General features: G+C 33.9%; 2 protein-coding genes across 2 annotated transcripts; one reads left to right on the top strand and one right to left on the bottom strand.

Annotated features, from left to right (window-relative positions):
- The first annotated feature begins 3,509 nt into the window (after positions 1–3,509).
- LOC18426660 (uncharacterized) lies at positions 3,510–6,357 on the top strand. Its single transcript, XM_006833302.4, has 3 exons — positions 3,510–3,740; positions 4,135–4,275; positions 6,074–6,357. Exons 1-3 carry the CDS (start codon positions 3,552–3,554, stop codon positions 6,209–6,211), a joined length of 468 nt encoding a protein of 155 aa, XP_006833365.1. The 5' UTR covers positions 3,510–3,551; the 3' UTR covers positions 6,212–6,357.
- A 2,058-nt stretch (positions 6,358–8,415) lies between these two features.
- On the bottom strand, positions 8,416–13,449 carry LOC18426658 (peroxiredoxin-2B). The gene is made up of 3 exons (XM_011622269.3): positions 13,274–13,449; positions 12,163–12,242; positions 8,416–8,868 (listed from the first exon to the last, which is right to left on the bottom strand). Exons 1-3 carry the CDS (start codon positions 13,426–13,428, stop codon positions 8,615–8,617), a joined length of 489 nt encoding a protein of 162 aa, XP_011620571.1. The 5' UTR covers positions 13,429–13,449; the 3' UTR covers positions 8,416–8,614.
- Between the last annotated feature and the right edge of the window lie 2,429 nt (positions 13,450–15,878).

Here is a 15,878-nt window from a genome sequence, read left to right as displayed (position 1 = left end):
TACCCATGGATGATGGATATTAGGCTTGTGAATGGGTCAGATCGGATAAGCTAGGCTTGGACCCTAGAAAGGATTCAAGTCAATTGGCATGAAAGGGCCCTTTTTCTTCCAGCATACTATATATTAATGTTATTAGGATCAAGCCGGTCATTGAACGGTGAGCGAACTAGCCTATTCAGACTGATCCAACCTTCGGTCGAATCGGTTTAACCATATTTTAAAATATAAATAATATAAATAATATTTTAAAAATATATAATACAATAAAAAGGGACATTGCACAATTTTGTTTGGTCAGTCGAACAAGTAAAAAATAGTTGGTGATAGGTCAAAATCAATTTTTTACCATACATGTTTTTAACTTTAGACTAGATTGGCCAAGGCACCAGTCAACGACCTAACCAATTGGACTACTAGTCTGGTCTGATAACTATACTTTGTATCCCAAGCACTTGAGAGGATAGTAACATGTACTCCAAAATACCGAGGGAAAAGATCATCTTCTGAAATGATAATATCGGGAAACTTATTAAAACATACACCGATTATATTAACAAGGTTCTCAAACTTGTCTTGGCCAAGGTACTCGGCCATTGGCAAAAGCGAGTAACTCGGTCGAGTTCAAGTGGAACCAAAAAAGGTTAAAAGATAAATTTTCTTAAAAAGTAAGAAAGAAATAAAATAGGCTATGGAAAGCATTAGAAGACTAAAAAGATGAAAAATATCTATAAATATGCATTTTAAGAAGGACCCGGTTTTTATGTGGCCAAGCCCGCATATATAGAAATACGGGCATCTTAATAAATCTATTTTTGAGATGGATTTTAAAACTTAATTTTTAAGGATATGTAGTCTCTAACATGGAGATCATGAATATGAATAAATAAATAAAATTTTAAAACTAGAAATAATACTTCTAGTAAGAAAACATTTGGACCGTTAGTTTCCATTGTTTTTAGATGGAACACCTACTTGCATCCATCTTTAAGATTGATGCTTTGCACTTTCTGGGCCACATATGTAGAAATGCGTTCCCGCCCGTATGAAACAATTTTCCTTTTAAGAATTTTGATTTAGTTTTAAATATTTCAAAAAAATTAAAAAAGGGAAAACATTGAAAGCGCTCGAATCACCTTAAGAATGACCAAACATCATCTAAAAACTTATTTCTACTAAATATAGTGGTGTTTCTATAAAATTTTATAAGTTTTTTTATTTTTTAGTTTTTTTTTACTACATTTGTAAGGGTGGGGGGAGTTGCCGTAAAACTCACCCCTACTTGGCCTCACCATAGGGCGAGTCCTAGTAACTTGCCCGAGTCTAAGCAAACTCGAGCAAGTCACTTAATGTTGATATTTAATATTTCACTCATTTATTAAAAGATAATTAAAATACCAATTATATGAACTCATGATTATGTACTCTTTAATATTACTAGAATTATATGAAAACAAATGGGTGATATTTTATAGAGTTCACTTGCTGGGTGGTTCTTTTTTCATTTGTTTCCCATTGTAATATAAACACCACCAGATCGGTCATATAGAATAACAATATTAGACCTGGGTGGTCCAACATTGGCACTTCTCCTCATAACATATACTTTTTTCCCTTGAAAATATATCTTTTACCCAGGTTCCTATCCCTTTGTCGTTGATTACAAACTCTTTTTTTTTTTTTTTTTAACTTGTCAATGATCACAAACTTAGTCTTTTTCCTTTATGCCCTACTTAGATCCTAGGATATGTAAATGGAGATTTTTTTTTTAACTTGTCAATGATCACAAACTTAGTCTTTTTCCTTTATGCCCTACTTAGATCCTAGGATATGTAAATGGAGATTTTTTTTTTAGTAGATAAGTCAGGGGAAAGGGTAGGAATTTATGATGAGGCTTGTTTAGTGATGAAGCACTGACTTTATTGTAAAAGGAAAAATGTTTCCTGCCGTGGAGACTGCAATTCTATATTTGCGGTCCCCGAGGTATAAAGCATCCATATTAAAGATGAAAGCAAATAGGTAATCTATCTAAAAACAATTGAAACTAACTATCTAAATATATTTTTGATAGAATTATTATTTTTAATTTTCAAATTTTATTTATTTATTTATATTCATGATCTCCATGTTAGAGATCACATGTCTTTAAAAATTAGAACCAAAAATCCATCACAAAAAAGAGGTGATTCATTTCTTCATGGACTATATCCATTATAAAAAAAATACCTCCAACTTTTCATGTTTGAAATGAAGAAAAAAAAAAAAATTTGTGGTTCGTGTTGCAAAACTTGAGCAACTAGAGGCATCTTGGTGAACTGGCAGTTTCATTTTTTTTCCAATCTTGAATATTCAGGGTATTTCTTCAATTTGGTTCAAGCTACTTAAATGGCAAAACTAGTCAAATATTATTATTATTTAGGACTCTCGATCCTAAACTGGAGTAGTAATTCTAGAACTGTTGAATAAATTCCCAAGGAGGTGGTACATTACTTAAAAGGAAAAAGTTTATCCAAGGTATCAAGTTTATACTGTAAAAGTAAGGTTCATTTTAACAACTAAAAAAGATTGCTCTAAAGTTGAAAAAACTTTTAATTGGTCATCCCGACTTCGAGATGTATGGAAATAGAAAGAAAAACAAAAAATTTAAAGTTACAACACATTATCTCAACCTCAATCTACACCATTTTCATAGTTATAAATTTCATAATCAAATACAACAATAGAGTTTTTGGACGTTATTAGGGCAACCAGCATCAAAACTTCATCTTCTAATACGATTTAAAAGTACGTCTTACTTTTATTGTTTAAGTACGACAACTTAAAACTTCTATTGAAATGAAATTATAAAAATAATTTACAATAAATGTGGTTTTTAAGCCCTTCAAGAGATGAATTAAACACGATCATTATCATCCGAGCCTTATCCCAACTGTTTGAGATCGACTACACAAATCTTATTCGGCTTTTTTGTTCTATCAAAAGCAAAGCGCTTAATAAGATATTGAACATCTCAACCATAATTTTTTTTTTTCTCTTGTTATTAGTCGGTAGACAAATGAAGGTCATATTTGTGAGTACGAAAGTTGTAAAGGTTCAAATGACTTTATTTGGTGTATTTAAAGATTACAAATTTTACTTTATTTTCATAAAACTCACGGAGCTAAAATGAAGTTAGTTGGTGTAGAAATTTTTCTTAAAAGATTTCTATTTTAAATATTAAAAATTTTATTTCACTTTGATATTCATGATCATGAATACCTAGATCATGAATCCCCAAAATTTTAGATTAAAAATCCATTAAATCACTTGGAATTCACTTTAGAGAGAGAAAATGGACCAAACACCACAAACAGAGAGAGATTTGACCGAGGGAAAGAGGATTTTAGAGAGAGAAAGGGATTGTAGGTTTTCTACAATCAGTGTTTTCCTCGTGCGCCACTTTAGAAAGAGAAAATGCATCAAACACATTGTGGGGGAGAATATTAAACCTAGGGAAAGAGGAGTTCAGAGACAGAAAAAGAGAAGTTTAGAGAGAGAGAGAGAGAGGGGGAAGTATGGAGCGACCTGTTCAAATGGCGCAGGAATGGCTAGAGGGCTTGGGAGCCGATCAAAGCGGCTCGGCTTATGATCCGGCCAAGCCTAAGCGGAACGAATTCGAGCGGTTCTCCCTAGCCGGCTTGAGAGTCAGCCGAGCCGAACCAGGCCGGATCATCTGTCATCTCACTGTGCCGAAACGCCTCGCGGTAACTCCAATCTTCAGTAAACTTCGGTAGATTTCGGACATGCATATATATATGCCTTTTCTTGTCTGATTTACCATGAAAGGGGGGAGAAATTTCGTTGAATGTCAGACCAAAATTCATCGAAATTTTGGGTTTCAGCGATCTTCGTGTATCATTCTGAAACTCGAGACACGAAGATTTCGACTAAGTATTTCCCCTGTGATAAAAAGCGGAATTTTCGATGGATTTCAGCCTCAAATTTCGTGGATTTCTTTTAATTTTTAAGGATTTTGTTTTGCTTTTTTTTCCCTGGTTGGAACTAGAGATGAAGTTTCGGTTTATTTTGTCGGAAATTCTTCTGAAATTTTGTGGAAGAAATTTCGCCAGAATTTCACTGAAATTTTGATTTTTCCAGGATGAGAAAGGAAAGTGGCACGCAGGTGCCATAGCCGCTATGATCGACAACGTTGGAGCGGCCTCCATTAAATCTTGTGACTTGCCAATAAAAGTGTCCGTTGATTACAATATCTCATATATTTCAACGGCTGAGATTGGGGTAAGTAACTCTGATTTTTTATTTAATTTTTAGAGATATTCGTCTTTTTTTTGTGATTTTTTATGGATTATTTTAAATTTTTTATTTGTTTGATAAAAGAAGGGACAAGAAGACCCTGGTTAATGATGTTTTTCTTGGGGAAATTTGTTAAATTATTCATATATTTTTTTATTTAATTTTGAAGTACCTATGAAAGACGCGATCTTGAGTTGAAATAGTTGTAAACAAATAGAATGTTTAAATAATTCATCTATGAGTGCTTTTTATTTTTATTTTTATTTCATTTGTTACGTGATTTTTCTTAATGTTCGAAGGAATGTTTTTTATAGGGTGTACAAATGTAAAACCACACCATAAAACTCATCCAAAATTGCATTATAGGATCAAAAAACTTTCAAATCGATCATCTCGGCCTGATCGTTTATCATTGTCATTGTTGGAGATTCTAATGCCCAAAACCCCAATTTAATTGATATCGAATATCACACACTCAATACCTAATATATAAAATCGATAATCCAATAATAAGTACAAGGATCGTCTGTAAAAATTTAAGAAAATAAATTAAAAATAGAAAACATTGTCATGAGAGAAAATTAAAAAGACAAACCACAACACGAATTTAATGTGGTTCATCCCGTATGCTACGTTTACGGGCAAGCCGACAGGTATTCCACTATTAAAAAGTGGTTCACCCCATAAGGCTGCAAGCCGACGAGTATTCCACTATCAAAAAAAAAATTGACAAATGAGGGATATAAATGTTACCTCCATAGATAAAATTGGTAAAAAATACATCACCAAAATACCTTAATCACCCAAAATCACGATCTATCCAGTGTTTCACTTTGAATGATTCAAAGACATGAGAAATACACGCTCATACAATTTCTCTCATTAATTGGACAAAAAATCATTCTTCACCTCTTCTTTCTCAACTTAACCCAATAAAGCCCTAACCCCTTTTTTAGATAGAGAAGAGTTCAAACCAAAAAGAATAGTGTCTCAGAAAAACCCCATTCAATGCTTTTATACAAGCAACGGACAAAACAACCGCCAAGAAAAAAAGGAAAAAAAACAAAAGCATCTAAAAAGTGATTTCTCTATCAACATTCAACATTCAACAATCATCATCATTATCCAAGTTTTATTTCAATTATTTAGGGTCGGCTTGATGATTATGATTGTAAAAAAAATATCGGATTTCGAGCCTAAAAATAGTGTGTATTGACACATCATTTAGAGCGTCATTTTCCCCCTAAAAATAAGCATCAATTTGAGCTTCAAAATTTCATAATCAGTGTTGGAAATTGATTTTAAAGCTATAATAAAGATTCCGATGCCCAAAGTGCTTTATGGACAAGGATTCCTAGTGAAGCTTTACTTTGTTAAAGCATAATCCTTATAGAAAGGATTTTATGCTATGAGACAATTTATTTTTTATACAAAGAATTTTATGCTATGAGACAATTTATTTTTTATACAAAGAAGTCACGATCACTTTTAACAATTGGATGTAAAATCAATAATCACTTTTAGCCATTGGATGTAAAATCTAATACATGAAAGTGTATCACAACATTCAAAAAAATTTATTTTGCACTTTGTGCGTAAATAGTGATACACCTTCAACCACCTGATTTCAAATCTAACGGTCAATAATGATTGGAACCTCTTTGTATTAAATGAAAATGATCTCATTATATATAAGTCGCTTGTGAAAACTGCATCCTCTTTTAAAGCATACTTTGGTAATTAATTTTATTTCATTCATCTTTTTTTGGCAAAAAAAAAAAAGGAGGTAATGGAGATCGAGGGTAAAGTTTTAGGGCACAAGGGGAAGCTATCAGGGGTAATGGTGGAAGTGAGAAGAAAAGGAAATGGTGAAGTTGTGGCTCAAGGGCGCCAATGGATGAAGGCCACAAGTAGACTTTAATTTTTCTCTTTTTCTATTTTTAGAGCATTTATTTTCCCATTTTCCTCTTACAATTCTGCTCAAGTGAATCCTGTAATCTGAATCTTTGTTGTGATAAAAATGTTTTGCTCTCTCTCACTAAAATAAAGGTTTACCGTTGGAATAAAGCTATCTTCTTGTGTGTATTTCTAAGATAGATTACAAATGCACTAATACGAGTGTCAGATTCTCTAATTGTAATATTGCTTTTTCAAACATGACACATATTAATATTGCTTAGGTATTATATATAATGAGACTAGTTACTTTTGATACAACGAGATCACAATTATTTATAACCCCCCAATATGAAATTTGATAGTTTGGGTCTACCACAAACGTCGAGGAATTTTTTTATTTTTTTTGTTTTAACTTCTGAGTTTGATCAATGCAAAAATGTAACCACCTAATTTTATAGTCAATAGTCAAGATTAATTGTGACTACCTTGTACTAAATGTAAATAGTTTTATTGTGTATTTTTCTTATTGTTTAATAAAAATAGAAGTATATAATTAAACCATTTACTTTTGGTATAAGAAGATCACAACTATTATTGACCGCTAGGTGTGACATCGGGTGTCATTGACTAGACAAAATTTAAAATAAAATTTTTCAAATATTGTGACATAATTCAACCGATCAAATTTTTACATTCAATATCTAAAAATAATTATGACCTTCTAATAACACCATTAGTATACAATTCCTTACAAAAGAGAAAATGACAATAAATAAAATGAAAGGCTTTTAAGCATATGTTGGTCATATACCTACTACAAATTAAGTAACAAGTGAAATATACGTACTACAAATAAAAAAATAAAAAGCTCTAGCATGCGTGTCCATGATGCATAGGTTCTAAATTTTCGGGGCATCTTATGATATATATTTTGTGATTTTAAACCATATTCTAAAATGGGCTTTTTTGGGAGCCTGAGATATTGAAGACCCCTATAGGAAAATGTTTGATTTGATAATGGAAAGACAACCAAATAGAACCAAAGTTATTTGGAAGCTTATGGCGCCCTATTACTTATCGAAAATTGCAGTGTTAAATGCGATACTAGTGTTTCAAAATATAGATTATTGAGGTAGATTGTTCATCTACTGACCCCAATATTAAAAGTAGGGCAACAGGTCGGGCCAACCTTTCGCCTTAGCCTGGCCTTTGTCCCCACAAAGATAGGCTAGGCTAAAAACATATGGATAAAAAAAAAAGTTTTGGGTCAGGCCAAACCGGGCTGTTACTAGCCCTAACCGAGTCCTCGGGCCATAATTTGTGGCCAAAACCCAATTTTTTTAAGAACCAGGTCGCTTGGTCCATTGCCAGCCCTACCAAATATTGATCAGCCAGATCACTAATAAAATCGGCAATACAAACAAGCAATCTAAGCCGAATGGATTGGCAACTCAGAAAAAACAATTAAAGAATAAAAATATCAATAGACCTAAAAGGGCCTTTAGGGTTAGTTAACAATGAAATAGGGTGTAAAAATGATTAAATAGAAAAGGGAATAAATGGGTGGAATATGACTGGTAGCCAGTACTTCCCAAAGAAGGGAAAATAGGCACAAACTTGCTTTGTTGAAAAAAATTTCTAATATGTAGAAGAAAAATGGATTTGTATACTATTTGATTACAAAGAGATCACAATTATTCCTAACCATTAGATTTTGATTTCAAATTGAATGGCTTGAGATTTATCATGAAATTTGAGAAAAAAAATTTTGAATATAGTTAATGACACTCTTAAAAGTGCTTGTGACTTCTTACTACTAAAAAACTTGAACGGTCCCTTTGTATATCTTTCCAAGAAAAACATACATCCATTTATGTTTAAAGGCCCATTCAAACTCACCCTAAAATAATAGAGGAAGAGAAACATATAGAGAGACCTAAAGAGAGAAGAGAGGTCATGTTATCATACACATACGCATCGGATTGAAAATCAGACAGCTAGAGTGTGACATTTCTCTATTCGAAATCCGAGAAGAATTCTTCCCAATTGAGATTGCCACTCCGTGTCGCCTGATTTCGCATATAACAACATCAAAAGTGATTATAACCTTTTTGTACCAAAAAGAACTGTCTTATTGTATACCCTCCCTCAATATCCATCCCTAAAAAGCCCAAAGACTAAATTCTCAGTTATTGCTAGTATCATAACCATCAAATGAAACAAATATCAAAACCAGTAAAAATGGAACTTCTAATAGAAGTAATAATATTTTCAACAAAACTCCCAGAGTTTACAGCACAGAGTGATTACTAAGGCACAAAGGAGGGGGCTTAAAAGGCAACCCGTTATTCATAGAAGACCAGGTTCCTAGAGAGAGAAGATCAAACAAACTCAAACTTTTTGAGAGAGAAGAAGAAACAAACTCTTAGAGAGCCTTGAGGATTTCGTCAGCACTAGAGACAGAGAAGGCTCCTCCTTCCTCTAGGTTTGCTACCTTGACCACAAGGTTATCAACCAATAGAGCAAACCTTCGAGAGCGAATCCCGAGATCTTTCTCGGTGAGGTCAAGCTCGAGCCCGAGGGCATGAGTGTAGGATGCAGAGCCATCGGCAACAAACTTTACGTGCTTGTTCTCGGGGTATGACTCTGCCCATGCCCTCATTACGAAAGGATCATTCACTGTTTCCATGGAGGTGGGACGATATCAGTGATGGAAATTTAGGTGAATGCACATGCCCATGAGAGAGAGAGAGAGAGAGCAACTTTCTTTTAGACCATTTTGTGTATGCATCTGTGCAAGGAGCGAAAGATAAACTGTTCTTTTAGCCAATTGAGTGTATGTGCGTTTTTTTTGTTTTGTTGTGTGTTTGTGTGAGAGAGAGAGGGAGAGTGAGAGGAGGGAGATAACCTGTTCCTTTAGCCAATTGTGTGTTTTGTTTGTGTGAGAGATGAGATAAGCTGTTCTTTTAGTCCATTCTATGTGAGTGTATACGTGTGCATGTGTGTGAGAGCGGGTGAAAGGAGAGATACTGTTTTCTCAGTTGATTCGGTGTGTGTGTGAGAGAGAGAGAGAGGCACATTTATTTTGCCAAACACCAAACTACAAAAACAGCTTGAAGCACAAAGTAACAGGTATTTGTGAATGACTACTGTTGCCTGTTAAGGACTCCAAAAATTCAAATCATGTTATGCATAAAACAGAATTAGATAAGATTAATCAAATTCCGCAATTTTACCGATCAATACAAAAAGATCAAATTCAATTTTTGTGCACAAGAGCCCATCAATTTCTCAACTATGAAATACTAAGAATAGAGACTATAATCAAGAAAAACGCATAGATGCAGCAACAAGAGAGAGAGAGCTCATCACGCAAGTTCACGAGGAAATAAATACAATGGCAAATTAACTAGCAGTCAGTGTTTTCTGTGAGCCAATTTTCAAGTCCATCTGTTAGAGCTCGAGAGGTAGATTTCTGAAGAAGCACACTTGTCTGCAGCAAGGGGCTCGGGTACCTCTCCCTAACTCAGATCCCTTTCCCATCATACCATCCCATTTCGTACATTTCTCTCTATCTCTCTTAACCCTCACGAAATCCTGTTTAGCCTCTCACATCTTTGTTCTTTTCATCTCACACCTCGAATTTCACCTCTCCCCTTCTATCATCTCGAGTCTTGCCTTCCCTCTGTAAACTTCTCATCATCTCACGTCTTGCCCCTGAACTCTAAATTCTCATCTTTCTCGTCCCTCTTCCATATTAAACTTCACTCCCCTCACAAGGTTATAAGGTCACGCAGCAACCTTTCTGCTGTCTCCACACTCTCATTCCCATGTCCCACTCGCAAAATTTCAAAAACTACATCACTCTTACAACTCCTTTATTTTGTCCAGTAAATTTTTTTGGGTAGGAAACGTCACGGGACAACCTTTCTAGCTCTCCCTACTTTCTCCCCTATCCTCCAAACTACCTTTCTTTCCCTCTCTACCCTTTGTATTCTGTCTCGACATCAGTCGACCCCCTTCAAAGACTGAAGACCCTCTCATCAGAAAGGATGCTAATGTCGATAGCAGCTTTGCTTCATCTTGATCTCTAGAATCCCTGCAGATTTCGCTTTGGTAGTCTCCTTTGGGTTTTGTCTAACAGCTCTACCAGGGATATCACTTTGGGGATTCATCATCCCCTGTAAATCACTTGAGACAACCATCAATACTTAAAAGCGACATTTCCACGACAGGTCCACCCCAAACTTTGGACCCTAGGGGATAAGAAGAAGTCTGGGGCCAGCCCCCTTGCCGTTACATAGACCTTTGGGGATTAGAAGAAAATTTCGGCCAGCTCCCCATATCAGTTCATTGTTTTTTTCTTTTTTGTGATAGCTCCTGAGTCTAATTCTATCTCTTCTCTATCTTCTCAACTCTCTCTCTCTCTCAATCTTTTCTAATTTCTAAAGCACTGCATCTGTTGTATCTCTGAGCACCCAACTTGTGGGTCGCCGTCTTTTCTGAGTCTTTTTGTGTGTATACAGTTTTTTCTCTTTCAATACAAGTTAACCTTTTCATCAAAAAAAAAAGACTAGCAGTCAGTGTTTTATAAACTATGAACTCAGGTTGGGATTTGCTAGCATCCCGTGCCCGAGTCGGGTAACTTGACTTGACTGGGACATCCGTGTGGTGTGTATAAGGCTATGGCCTTAAACAATCAAAGTAAGCTGGATCTTCAAATAGTATCGAAAGTACCGAAAATATTTATGATAACCTAAAAATTTATTTTCACTTCTAATTGTAAAATTTAAAGCTTAAAAAATAGTGTTGATCGAGTAAATCTATGGACACTTGAAAATTGACAGTCTAGATAATATATTACAAGACGCACTATTTTCAAGATTTAAAGGCCTTTGTTTTTTAACATCCATGTATCTCAAAATCAAGATGATCAGATTTGAGGATTTTTCAGCATCAAACCTTGTTCCGGTGAATATTTGAGGTGCACCAACCTTATATAAACTTTTTCTAACAAAAAAAACGTTGAGTATCCACGAGACTCGCCTGTTCCCATGGTTTGTCTTCAGACTCAGCAAATTTAAATTATTACCAGCAGTTACTTAAAGAGAAAATAATTTGCATTTTTTTTCTAATGATTGATATAACGGGTTGTTTTACTCAGTATCCTCCTGGAATTACTCCACTGATCCAAAGCAGCTCATCAGCTAGACACGGAGGTGCGGTGCAATATTAATGGCCCTTCTCCCCTTACAAGTGAATCATGAATGTATCAATACCTGATCTTTACTAATTATAAGTCAGTGAAGCTTGAAGTAGCACAAAAGGAGAGAGAGAGCAAGAGAACATTTCATCTACTTATCAATTTAAAAACAACCATATTTTATAATTGATGTTTCATCCAATCTATTTCTATATATATATATATATATATATATATATATATATATAGAAAAGTTTATGTAAGGTTGCAACCTTAAAACGTAGAATTACATATGCACCTCAAAAATCTATCAGAAAGGTTGTTTTAATGTTGAAAAACACTCTATTTGATCATCTCGACATCGAGATGTATGAATATTAAAAAAAAAAAGTTTTTGAGTCTCAAAAATAGTGCATCTTGCAACACATTATCTAGGTCGTCCATTTTCAAGATTTTCATGTTATAGATCTCCTTGATTTTAACTATTTTTGGAGTTTAAAATTTTCTAATTAAATATGAAAATAGATTTTAAAATAATCCTAGGGATTTTTTTAGGACAAAATTACATGTTATGATAAAATTTGGAGGTGCACCTTAATTGGATTGTTTAAAGTTACAACCTTATAGAAACAGCACCTATATATATATATATATATATATATATATATATATATATATATATATATATATATAAAATGTGTGAGAGAGAGGTCGTCAACAGATCAATGTATTTTCCATGGAGAAATAGTACATAGAAAGAGAGACTGTACCGCTGAAAACGAAAATTTCATCAACACCCTTGGATTTGAGCTCTTCAGCTTGTGCAATGAAACCGGGAACATGCTTGGAACTGCAAAGGCAATTCAAGAAATCAAAAACCAACAAACCAGAAGGGTGAAGTTTTTAATTACAAACAAAAAAAGAATATAGAGTCTTTACTTGTAATAAGAGAAAATCTACTGTCTTCTAGTCACATAGCAAGCCTAGAGTGAAGCCTTCATAATAAGATTATTTAATTTCTAAAAATAAAATGCGCTCCCATTTTTTGGGGTTAGAATATATGAAATGAATCTTAGAAACACAGGCCAAGATAAAAGTAGAAACCCTAGATAAACCCTAGAAAATAGGCATAGATAAGATAAAACCTCAGAAGTAATAGGTTAAAAGATCAAGATAAGCCCCTGAAATAAGCCAGAAATCAATATAAACTCCTTGAAATTGCCAGAAATTCAGATCAAGAATTTAAATAATCCAAAAAATTAGGAAGAAAATAAAAGAATAAAGGTGAATTAGTCAGATAACTTAGATCGGCCCCATGAAATTCTATGGAAAAAAGAAGAAGAAGATGAAACCCAATAAAACATTAAAAGAACAAGATAAAACCCCATTCAGAATAACTAAGATAAACTGTATTAAGCATCATGAAACTAAGAGAAGCCATCTAAATCAAATCATAGAAACTCAGAGGAAAACAAAACTTTAAAATTAAAAGCCATTTAATGTGCCGTAAATCAAGATTATCCCACTAACGAAGCCGAAAACACAAGTAACTAGCTAGGAAATTTATCTAAACCAAGATAAATCAGCCAAAAAAGAAAAAGTTGCTAGCAAAACTAAGTGAAGAAAACCAACATAAACCCAATAAAAGTAGCAAAAAAGTAAATTTATAAAACATTAAAAATCCAAAACCATGAAAATAGCTGGAAAACCAACCAAAATCATGAAAAAAAAAAACAGAAAAAAAAACCCAAACATACAGAATCTCCTAAAAATTATCAAACCGCCAAATCAAAAAGCAACCCAACAAAATTTCATTCAGAAAAAAAGGACCAATATAACAAATTACAATAAAATAGGGTTGATATATAGAAATGCATTTACCTGCAAGTTGGAGTGAAAGCACCAGGAACTCCGACGAAAACCACCTTTTTTCCGGCGAATAGGGAGTGTACGGCCGCCTTCTGGAGAGAGTTATTTTCATCGAAAAATGAGAAGAAACCGTCGGGAATCGAGTCGCCAACCTTGATCGGAGACATTTTCCGGCGATGCGTAGTGACGTAAAATTCAGGGAGACGAGGGGTATTTATAGGATGGGTCTCAAACTTATGAAAGGGATTTAAATGAGATTTCAAGTCCGGAAAATATTATTATTGAAGAGGCAGGATATTTTCAGCCGCAGGCCGGAAACAGTACTCGAGAATCGAAACCTGATAGAACAGAATTAGCCGGACCGGTTCCGGTCCAGATCCAAAGGGACCTCACTTATTTTAAAAAAATGGAACGGTGACTAGAATGGCCCTTTTGGGGTAGAGATGGTGAAAGAAAAAGGTGATAAAGGATTTCCCATATGAAGACCTCTAGAGGCTTGAAAAAAAAACTTTCGGACACTCATCGATAAGCATCGAGAAATATGGAAAAGATAAATAATTATAAATCCAATTATATCATTTCTCCTCAAAATCTATTTTTTTCAAAACTTCTAATTGTATGCTCCGCTCAACCTTATCATAGACTTCTTCCATATCCAAGTTGATCACCTGGTTCTTTACTTTCAACTCTGGAGTAGATACATTCTTGACCCACAAGCACACTATCAGTTATCAACTTATTTTGGATAAAGACTGCTTGAGGTCCAGATATAACGCATCTCAACACCTTAAGTTTTATCGTCAAAATCTGAACAATAATTTTATACAAATTGGTCAACAAACTAATAGGTCTGATATCTGAGAGTTCTACAATAACAATTTTTTTAGGGACAAAAGCAATAAAAGTTTACTTTTATTTTGTTTAAAAAATAGTTTCGAAGGGCAGATCCATAATTTTGTTTAAAAAACAATTTTAAATATTTTTGATAGGTGCGAGTTATTTAGATGCATACGTACCCAAAATTGAATGAAATTGGGTTTTATGGATTAATAGAGTAAGAAATGTAAAACCAAGGCCACCTTCATTTTTTGGCCTATATAACCTGGAAGAAGCTGATACTAATATTCATCCTCAGCCCCATCACATAAGAATCTTTTCATTAGAGAGATTCAATTATATTAATAATTAGATATTCAATTATATTTATTATGATTATGAATAACTTTTTATAAATTTAATCTTTGATACAATAATTGCATTACAAAACAAGCATAAGGAAATAATATGTAATATAGGACTTAACTAAAATTAAATTTGTCGTTTTATTTATAGAATTCGAATTGGTTTTTGATAAAGTACATTTTTTCAGAAAATTAAGAAAATAATGCATTATCTTACTAAAATGATGTGACTCTATTGTCTTATTTGGACATTTTTTCAAGGCGAGTATATATACCCTCGAGACCATAGCACATGAGAGAAGCATTTGCCCTCGGGAGAGTATAGGACTATGGGACATTAACCAAAATTACTCCCAAAAAAATACAATTTCATAAAAAACTTTCCTTTGATTTTCATTTCAGGTGGCATGTTTACTTCACCGATACTTACCTCCACTGTACAAATTGTTCCATTTCCCAATTTTTTCAATAAATACCACCTATTAATATTCTGACACCTTTGCAATTCTGATCCATGAAAATTAGCTCACATATCCTCTCTCTTTTCTCTCTCTAAAACCCTAGCAGTCCCTCTTCTCTGCCTTGATGAATCCATTCATGGCTTCATCTCTGTAATATGGGCTCATCTTCTTGGCTCTGTATCCTCTACTTCTCTTCCATTTCGGATGTTGATTGTGTATGTTTTTCGGGTGGCAAGACTTATACAACAATGTCATCAAGAATGAGTTGGCGAATAGACCAGACCAATGAGAGGTTTGATCAATCTGATCACGAGTTGAATCGATTGGATTTGAAATTGAAAAAATAACAAAAACATTAAGAATAATTGTTTCATGTAGGCTGAACTACATTTCTAGAATATAAAGTCTAGAGGTATAAAGCATTTATCTTAAAGATGGATGCAAGTAGGTAGTCCATCCGACTAATAGACCAAATGTATGGGCTAAAATCAATATGTCACAACTATTAAGTCAAAGCGAAGCGATCTCTTGCTCCATGTTCTCCCTCAGGTTAAACCTAAACTAGGTTTATTCCTTGGATTCTAAATTTTGGGGATTTAACCTCTTAAACCTAGTAACCAAGCTTAAAAATAAATAAAATCTCATTCAGACCGGTGAGTGCCTTATTAAAACTGACGTCAAAATATTTAACAAGGGCCATTCAATTTTTGGATGGTCGTTTTACATCTGAAGTCCCATTTTTTTTCTGACAACAATCATATGCTAAAGTGGTTCCCAAAGCTATAAATTAAAAAGTGGTTCCAAAGCTATAAATTAAAAAAACTTCTCCTAAGCACCTTTGGCCCCAAAGGAGTAAGTTATAGTGCCTTACAAAACGAGCATGTTGTATGCTTTCTAAACTACATGTAAAAATTAATGTTTTAAAAATTAGATTGGTAGGTCACAAAAAGAGCATGTTGTATGCTTTCTAAACTA

The sequence above is a fragment of the Amborella trichopoda genome, chromosome 5 (assembly GCF_054954075.1).
Source record: "Amborella trichopoda isolate Santa Cruz 75 chromosome 5, AtrichopodaSantaCruz75HAP2 v2.0, whole genome shotgun sequence".
NCBI lineage: Eukaryota > Viridiplantae > Streptophyta > Magnoliopsida > Amborellales > Amborellaceae > Amborella > Amborella trichopoda.
The sequence above is the reverse complement of the archived record's forward strand: the minus strand, read 5'-3'. Positions and strand labels throughout refer to the sequence as shown.